Source organism: Lolium rigidum, chromosome 2 (genome assembly GCF_022539505.1).
Source record: "Lolium rigidum isolate FL_2022 chromosome 2, APGP_CSIRO_Lrig_0.1, whole genome shotgun sequence".
Classification (NCBI taxonomy): domain Eukaryota; kingdom Viridiplantae; phylum Streptophyta; class Magnoliopsida; order Poales; family Poaceae; genus Lolium; species Lolium rigidum.
The window spans coordinates 78,959,502-78,969,188 of record NC_061509.1 but is presented as its reverse complement, the minus strand read 5'-3'; the positions used below and the strand labels follow the sequence as shown (position 1 = coordinate 78,969,188).

The 9,687-nt window shown below is 41.9% G+C and overlaps 1 protein-coding gene across 1 annotated transcript; it reads right to left on the bottom strand.

The window, feature by feature from the left end:
- Positions 1–483: 483 nt before the first annotated feature.
- Positions 484–6,063, bottom strand: LOC124692000 (citrate synthase 4, mitochondrial-like). Its single transcript, XM_047225299.1, has 19 exons — positions 5,998–6,063; positions 5,806–5,868; positions 5,602–5,643; positions 5,055–5,120; positions 4,907–4,972; positions 4,409–4,522; positions 4,126–4,189; positions 3,730–3,812; positions 3,420–3,469; positions 3,256–3,333; positions 2,983–3,111; positions 2,846–2,888; positions 2,271–2,357; positions 1,927–2,028; positions 1,480–1,587; positions 1,334–1,384; positions 1,168–1,241; positions 994–1,045; positions 484–909 (listed from the first exon to the last, which is right to left on the bottom strand). The coding sequence occupies exons 1-19, from the start codon at positions 6,046–6,048 to the stop codon at positions 814–816; spliced, it is 1,419 nt and encodes a 472-aa protein (XP_047081255.1). The 5' UTR covers positions 6,049–6,063; the 3' UTR covers positions 484–813.
- Positions 6,064–9,687: the final 3,624 nt, after the last annotated feature.

The window sequence follows — 9,687 nt, the reverse complement described above, 5'->3', positions numbered from 1 at the left end:
TCCAAAATTGGAAGTGTTTGGTCTTTATCGTAACCATAGGGTTTATGGTGGTGTGTTCTTCTCCAAAATTGGAAGTGTTTGGTCTTTATCGTGGCTATACTTGATGGCAATCAATCCAGGAGATTTATATCTTCCTAAACATATTTCATACGATGTATACCTATACCTCCACCGACAGTAGGATTCTTAGATATTCAGAAGTAGTAAATGCATGCAGAAAGCAGTGATGCTTATTACCACCGAAATAAAATAATATAAAATAAAAATGAGGTTACCTAAGTGCCGAAACACACATTAGATGGCCCTGTATGATTTTTTATAAATAATTCTTTAGTGCTTTTTCCTCTATGAGAAGAACAATCGAAGAAAATTATACCGGCAAAAGAACAGCAGGATCAAATCTTAATACAGAGCTCACCACCATTTCAAAGTATTGCTAGGTCTACCCTCAAGAAGGAAAAACCAGGTCATATCAATGTAGACATGTAGTAGCATTCTTTTCCATGATAGATTATTCCCCGCATCATATAACTGGTATAGTTAACTCGAGCAACACAAACTTTCAAAAACGTTACCGAGCGACACATAAAACTTATGTGTCATGTCCTAATCTCTTTATGCCAAATGACATATTAACTGATTCGGTGTTCAAGTAACGGTGGTTACAAAATTCTACCGTCTGTGAGCCTCTTGCTCCAGTTATTGGCCAGGAAAACGAAGATGGTAAAACAAGGCTAACCATGCCTAACTTATGCTCAGTCATTATTAACATCAAAGAAGGCCTGATTTGTAAAACGAAGCATTGGTGTAGCTTCAGGCCGCAGCCTTCTTGCAGTGGTTTTCCAGCCACTCCATGGTGACACTCTTCGGTCTTTCAAGTGGCAGGCCGAGGGCACGGTCCCAAATGAGCTGTGTCACAGATAATAGATCAAGATTAGCAAATGGGGGAGATCCACAAAAACAAGCATGTGAAAGTGGAAGGAGAAGACAGACCTGAGATCCAATTCCCATGCTCCTTGAGACGCCGAACAAGACAGTGTAGTACCTGTGGATTAGGCAAGTCATCGCTGTTACTCACGATGTACTAGATTTACTACGGAGTATTATATCAAATCAGTTGCAGATTAAACTATTAACTAAATAATTTAACAAAAATAAATTAAATACCGTGCTTCAACTAATCCGAAGTGGTTGAGCAAAACTCCACTGTGAGCATCAACATTAGGCCATGGGTTTTTTACCTGAAAATGCGTAGCATAGATATGATGATGCCCATACCCAGAAATATGAAATTAAAGGAGGGTAAATCACAACCAATGTCATAGCATATTACCTTGCCTAACTCAGTGAGGATAGGAGGCACAACTTCGTACAACTTGGAGACCTGAAAGGGAAGAACAATATATACCGGATTAAGATTGTTGAACCGAAGAGAAACCATGCAGTTAGGATGAAGTAGAATGCAGGTTTTAAACTAACCAGTTGGAAAAGTGGGTCTTCGGGTAAATACTTCAGTGCAAACTCCCTTTGGCACGAGTATCGTGGATCTGTATTACGTAGAACTCCATGACCATAGCCAGGAACAACCTATGGATGCAACCCGCCACCAGTAATTTAGAGTTTTAAATTTAAGTTAAAACAAACAAACTAAAAGTAGACCCAGATCATCAGAGAAAAGGCATTTGCATAACCAGCCCAGGAGGAAGGATGCAATAGAGAGCAAATATAATACTACCTCTGATCCTAATTAATTGTCGCAGATTTAGGAAAAATGTTTCCTAATCTGTCTAGGTTTACTGAACCTGCGACAACTAATTTGGATCAGAGGTAGTAGATCTATTGTGCAGTATTTAACTTCTAGAAAACACATACTCATAAGCAATAGCATTTGCTAGTTGAATAGAACAATTTGTTGAGATAAGCTACCTTTCCACTCTTCAGTGTCTTCCAAACATATTCTTTAAGCTGATCAGTTGTAATGTTACTCCCGGTTTCTTCCATCACAGATTTGATCCATAGCAACACTTCCTGCAGTACATGGTGACTATGGTCAGTTCATGCATATTAATACAGCAAGTATAACAATCTTAGAAGACAGAAAATATGCTTTTTGAAAAGCATGTGTAAAAGCAAGTGATACAGTAAATAGCAAACTTGCAATCAGTTTTTGCAAATTATCACAAGCAATTTGCTGAAGGAGATTCATTTGACAAGCACATGCGAAACAGAATGTTTCTGAAAAGTGAGAACGCTACATAAACTTAGCGTACCTGATTAGCCAAGCCGTGCAGTGGTCCAGCTAAACCGTTAAGTGCCGCTGCAAAAGAAAGATAAGGATCTGACAGAGCACTTCCAACCTGTGATTGAATGTATCACATTAGTGCTGGATAAGGAGGCTAGTGCACAAAGGGTATAAACAGGAAAACAAGTAACCATCAAAGCACAATAAGTACACAAGGACTTGAAATTGAAGTAATGAAGAACTCAATAAAAACAATTGCCTCAATACAGTTGCTACTTGCTACTACAGTACATTTTGAAATATGGTTATCCTACAGTCCTTAAAGAGATCATCCCTGGTCAATAGTGCTTTTCAGGAATAATGAGTGCTAGTTTGGTTTATGAAACATGCTAATGCATCACAGATATGTAACAAACACATTGTGCCTAGCCACAGGTCAGCAATGATATATGATGAAATAGTGCATGCCAAAAACTGCAGTGTAACGATGCCAACAGATCAAAGTATCTTAGTGCAGCCAGCAGTCATCCTTTGGCAGATTCAGAACAATTGTAGCAACACTAACAAGAAAAATCAAGATAGACAAAATGAAACAAATATTACCAGATGCCCAGCATGAGCACTAACATTCCCTCCTTCGTGATCACTGCAAGAAAACAGGTCACAGTACAAGGGAAAATCAACCCTAAATCCTTCAAAGTAACAAATATAGAAACTGAAATGAGGATGGATGAAATTACGTGTGAATTGTTATGTATAGGCGCATCAACTCCAGCATTTTGGGGTCATCAAAACCAAGCATGTGTGAAAAATTTGCTGCGTAGTCCAGTGTATTATCAGCTGCAATAGTTTTCCCGTCCTTGAAAATTCTTCACACAACCAAAGAAATAGGTATATTACTATTTTGTTGAACAAAATTTACAGACTCTGGATATAAAGAAAAACCCTTCAATGACCGATACCGTGTTCCGGTTAGTGTAGTAAAAGATGGTGTACGATAAAAGAAATGCTACCTCCGGTAAACATATGAAGCCACTTGTGGAAGCCGAGCAATCAAATTTAAGCTATCTTCATATGTAGGCTCCCAGAACCTATGCAAACAACAGTCATAAATGCCATGCTACATCACCATTGAACAAATTAATAAATTTAGAGGCATTATAAAGCTCGAGCATACTTTGATTTATGAATTCCCTTCTCGTAAGCCTTTGCAAATTCACTCTCAACCTGTAATAGAGTTAAAATAGAAAAGGCTTTAGCTTAATTCACTCACTTCGAAGAATCTTGAAGAATTTCCACACGCCTTATGAAATTTTAAATTTTCTTATTTCCTTTTTATGGCACTAGTTTCAAACTCAACACACCAATGGAATTTTGAATTTTCTCATCTTTTTTCTAGCGACAGTAGTTTCAAACTTAGTATATCCATTCGAAGTGTTTTTGGTGATAAACAACAATACTGAACAATACATTAAAAAAAGGCTTACTTGGAGTGCCATCACTCCAGTGGTAAACTGTGTCATTGGATGAGCAGTTACAGGGAGAGCATCTATCGCCTTATAGACATGACCTGCATCCAAGTCAAATAAGGTGCTTCAGAGGAAGCTCAACTCAGAATTCAGCATATTTATAAGCAATCATAGTTTATAGTACAGTGTCCATGCTACAAAATTTTAGGAGTAGAATATATTCAAGAAACTCAAGATCAACTTCTCAAGATGAAGATTTAAATAAATCATAATTTATCCCAGGTGGAGTAAGAAAATCCAAGTTACTCTACCTAAAGAAAACATAAGTAAACAACGGAGACCATCAATGGATCTGGCTTAAAAAATATCATGTACTACACTTAAAACACTACTAGCAAGGAGGAGGTAAGGGACCTGGAACAGTCGAACGGCTAGCCAAGTCCTTTGATAGTGCATCAACTTGCTCCTTGGTTGGCACCTGAAACAAAGCAGCAACCACTCAGCCTGAGCTAATAGCTAAGGGCTTAAAGTTGACAAAACAAGGGGAGAACAGGGCAAAATCAAAATAATAAAGAAAAATCGCGCCAACAGAACTAACAAGAAACTTTGACTGCATCAACAAACAAGTGCACTTCCTATTCTGGAAGGAAATATTTTTTTCAGAACTATGATGGGGTAAATGTTTTATAATGCAAACCTTTCCGGTCAAAAGAAGCCAAAGGAGGCCCTCAGGTAAAGGTTCTCCATCTTTAACTGCTGTGGGCAGTACTTTCTGACACTCTGGAATGGAGAGACCTCTAAAACGAATACCCTGAAAAGAAAATAGATAAAGATATACAGTGAGATAAGACATAATTCTATCAGTACTCTGCAACGAGGCACCCATGCTAAAAGATGAAATCCTAAAAGCATTAATGCTTGTAGTCAAGCAAGTTCCTGTATGATGAATTGAGCAAATTAAGTCCGCTGCATATTTTTTAAATCACTGTACCATGGTCAATTCTAGAAACTGACTCATATTACTGTGCAGGCACACAGTAAGCTCAATTTTGTTCTACAAGATTAACTGCAGACTTCCATATAATACAATAATCCATTTTCTAGTCTACTGAATGTTTCAAGATAGACAAACTAATATGTAATTTTCCCTTAATGCAGCACGTAGCAAAATAAAAAGAGAACAATGCAAGGATACCTCCTCCGCGTCAAGTAAAGATGTTTCCCAGAGCATTCCAGTCATCCCTCTCATCCCACCAAGGACCTGGAAAAAGTAAAAAACATTGCTCAGAAATGGCCCAAGTAAAGAACACATAGTTCATGTTTATCAGACATAATATATATACCATGTCCACAGTTATGTTTCCAAGCTGGACCTTTCCATGCTCCGACTTTAGTTTCTTTAAGCGATCCTGTAACAAGATGCAATGATGACTAATAATTTTGAACTGAACGAAAATTTTAAGAGCGGCGAACAAGCTTCCAAGGGCGCACTTCTCTAACACATGTTCTGAATATTCTGATTCTTTAAAGCTAAGTGCAAACCTGACATCGTGAAAATAATAATATTACCAGTGTATAACAGGGTAATCATCTGATCTGTTTTCCTATCATCCAGAGAGCAGAAACTACAGCAGGGTAAATCTGTTTCTTAAACGTGTTAAGTTCTTGAATACGTGCTAGTTTAGGATAATTATTATTTGCCAGCACATTCCACCACGGCATTTGTGAATAATAGAAGGTGCTCAACACCATAGAAAAGCAGAAACTAAGCATGCTGTCGCACAGTATCACATGAAGTGAAAAGAGTTGACACTACTCGGATGAGATAAGGAATCAGATACCGGGAATACTTTACAACAGAAATACAGAATGCGCCAGCGAGTTACAAACCTGCTGTTCGGGAATCATTTCCTGCAGCTGGGACTTGAGATCCTGCATTTGCAGAAACACAGCCATCGTCGTCAGGTTGAGCACATATCAAAATTCCTCTCGGTAAAATATAGGCATGGAAACAGCGAGCTAGCAGTTTCTAATTCACAGGATCCCTATGCAAATCCAAGCACACACGATAGGAGAGGATGGTAGCAATCTTACGAGATCGGAAGCGCTCTGCATCTGCAGCCATCTGACACCACCAAGCGTGGTGGCGTCATGCCCCTGGAAACACGAGCAAACAAATAAAATCCCAGCATCATCAGCAAAACGCCTAACTCGGCACACGGACGACGCGCCGCGACAAACCAATGCGACCACGGGGTGTGGTGGATGGATGGGTTCGCTACTCACCATGCGGGATCGCAGCCTCGAGACCGCGGTGAGGCCCCGGAAGAACGCCATGGCCGGAGCACGCGGCTACCACCGCAGCTGCACAGGACAACGAACAACAATCATCAGACCCTAGGGCTCCACCACCGAATCAACCCAAAATCCATCGCGACAAAAAAAAAACACGAGCACGCATGCGCAGCAAGCACATCGAAGCATTGGCTCCTAAAAAAAATTCCTCCAAAATCGAAAACAACAACGGGAAATCGCCAGCCAGAACGGATCCAGAGGCCCGTCCGGCAAAAACCAAACGGCTCACGGAAAATCTCGCGATAGTTTGACGAAATTCCGTGGGAAAATACCGAGATTGCAAAGCTGCTGCGGCGCGATGGGTGAATCGGAACGGAGAAATTCGAAGGGAGCAAGCCCTTACGCGTGGGAAGGAGAATCGAATGGGAGGAGAGGTGGCGACTGAGCGAAGAGAGAGAGAGTCTCCGGGAGCGGCGGAGGATGGTGGAGGACGACGGGAGAGCCAGCAATTTGGAGTTGCCTTCCCCTAATAAATCGCCGGAACTTTTTCCTGTTCTTTCGTTCCAAGCCCCCGGGAAATGCTCTGTTTTGCACTCTTCCGCACGTTTCGGAAATAGTTTTCTCTTTGATTTAAAGTTAGTTGACAAAATTGTTTCGTGCTCTCTGCTTGGATATATTTAAGCCGTAGAGCCATGAAGACGAATTAAACAAAATTATTGTTTAGCTATAAAAGGGTATTCCGAATACGCCTTTTGGCCTTTGCCACCAACCAAGGGCGAGGCCGCCGTGACCAACCGCTTGGCCACGAGAATTTTCTATCGGGAATTGTATACGCATGCATCCAAGGTGCGAACGGGAATACTTTGCTTCGCGTGGGCTTTTCTGAAAACGACCGAGGAAGAAGATTTGTCAAGATTTAAAATCGGTTAGCTGGAAAAGCGACCGACTGGCAACGCGATAATGATTTTCCTTTTCCGGGGCAACGGAATGGAAAATTTCTTATCTTGCTCCGCAAGATGATGCGATGTGGGCTCACGCGCTCGGTCGTTTTGGCCTTTGGGCCTGCGGGGCGCACGACGGGCAAGAGCTACCGCCACCATTGCCCAAAAAAAAAATGTTATAATCGATCGGATTGCCCAAAAAATCGAATACACGGAGTATAAGCTCTCCAACAGACGCTCTACCCCGCGCTGTATCCAAAAAAATGTCTGGTTTAGCGCGTGGGCGTAAAATGATGCTTCAACTGGTGCTGTAAAATAGAGCTTGGGTCAAAACCGCTATGTCATGCATTATATCTAGCGTGCCGGAAAGAGCGCGTTGTATAAAGTCGAACGCAGAAACAACTACGGATTTTACAGCTCCAAGGTTTAGAGCTTCTGCTGGAGGTGAATATGCCCTCACGCGCAAAACACGGATGGAACGCGTTGTAAAGTAGTTTTACAGCGCCTAAATTTGGCGCGTCTATTGGAGATGCTCTAAGCTAGTAATAGAAAAAACTATTCGAGCGGACAATCATCACAAGGCGAAACAGTGCCGCGGGGGAACTTTTGAAGCTAAAGAGGCTCTTCAAAGATCGCATAGCTGCATTGATGAGATGCTTTTTGTTTATTCAAGGGAGGTTGGTGAGATGCTTTCCAGTGCAATTTTTTCTGCCTTTTTCATTTTTATGATTTGTTTCTTGATAAAAAAAATATTGGATCTTTTAAACATAAGTCAATTGAGAATTTTGTTGGATTTTTGTCTTTTAGATTCACACTCGCTCATGGGTAAAGCCTGAATCTACCTCTTGTTTTGAGATTTTTATGTCTCGTACCTATTTGTATGGTTAGGCTTGTCAGTGTCACCATTCTGTCTCTTTCTTATTATTCGGGGGAGGTTGATGAGATGCTTTTCAATGCAATTTTTTGTCTTTTCCGTTTTACGAATTCTTTCTTGATTTTTTTGGATTTTTCTAAACAGGAGTTGAATGGGATTTTTGCTCAATTTGCCTTTTAGATTCGCACTGGTTCATGGGTGGTATCGCTCATATTTTTGGTGTGTCACTCATTACCCGGAGTGGGACTTTTTAAACATCAACCTGTTTTCCGTTATAAGATTTTTCTGTCTCTTACCTATTTATATGGTTTCACTAGTTAGCGCCACCATTTTCTGTCTTATTCTTTTTTTGGAAACTAGTAGTTGTTTCATTATCGAAGAGGGGAAAGGGGAACCAGACTGAGACGGCTATGGAGGCGAGATGGAAGTGGGTGGCGAGCTTGTCGTCACCCTCGCGTTGTCGTTGTCAGGGTCTATTTGGCGAGAGCTCTCCAACTAAATTTCAATTTGTGCCCTAACTCATTTAGTTCTGAACGGACAAAATTTACCAAACCAGAGTAGTGTTCTCTATGTTTTGTCTGGCTCGAGCATCGATTTTGGGTTTAGGTAAGGGTTTCCTCTAGTGGAGTGTTTGTGTTCTTTAGACGCTAGGTAGTGGCTAGGTCACGCGTGCTCAACTAATTGATTCTACCACGCTTGGAGCACTAGAGACTAGGGGGCATGGTTTGTGTGTTTGTGAGTAGAGGGGTTGCTCCTATCCATGTACATGTGCTTTGACTCAATATCTAAGTGGTTAATATACGGATGTACTCAATTTGTTTGTAAGAATTGTATGCATGAATTATGTGGTAAACATCTTGCTTCTTGATGTGTATATGTCTTGTTCTCTCAAGTTTTCTGAACCATTGTAGTGTTCCAAATATGTCTTTTGTAGCTTGTTAGTAATCATCTCTTTGTTATAGAGTTAAATGTTTGCTCATGTGATTTGCTAAAACGTCTAGTTCCTTTTGTTAATTCTTTGGCTTTGCTAAAATGAAATCGATCCTTTCTTTGTCCCTCGACTCCCTCTTATATAGGAGGCGGAGCCGAGGATTTCATATTACACAAGTTACAAACTCCGGGAAACTCTTTGAGTTCAACCCGTAAAATTACAAGTCTCTTTATTCCTAATCTATCTCTAGTTACTATACTCGATACTTTGCTGGGCTTCCGGACTTCACAATCTTCGGGTTATGGGCTCTGCTTAAGGTTCGATGTCGCATAAGTAGATTCGAAATATGAGATGGAGACGAAGTTTGTTCGGAGTCTCGGATGGGATCCAGGACATCACGAGGAGGTCCAGAATGGCCCGGAGAATAAGATTCATATAAGGGAAGTTGATTTCTAGGTTTCGGAAAAGTTCGGGATTTTTCCGGTGAAAGACCGGGAAGGTTCTAGAAGGTTCCGGGGGTCCCACCAGTGGGCCCACGACCCTAGGAGGCCTAGCATGGGCCGAGGGGATGCTCCCTAGCCCAATGGGCCAGGGGCACATGCCCCCCAAGGCCCAGCCGGCCAACCCCTTAGGGTTTCCCCAAAACCCTAGGGGGGGTCAACTTGGGGGGAAGAAATGGCCCTAGATGGGTTTGGGGCGCAGGGGGGCCACCCCAACCGACCTCCCCCCTATATAAAGAGGGGAGGGGCAGGGGCGCAGCCCACCTCTTAGACCAAGCTCTGGCCGCCCCCTCTCTCCTCCATATTGCTGCTCCGGCTTAGGCGAAGCCCTGCAGTTTTTTGCTACTCCACCACCACCACCACGCCGTCGTGTTGCTGGGATTCCGAGGGGATCTACCACACCTCCGCTGCCCGCTGGAACGGGGAGAGGAAGGG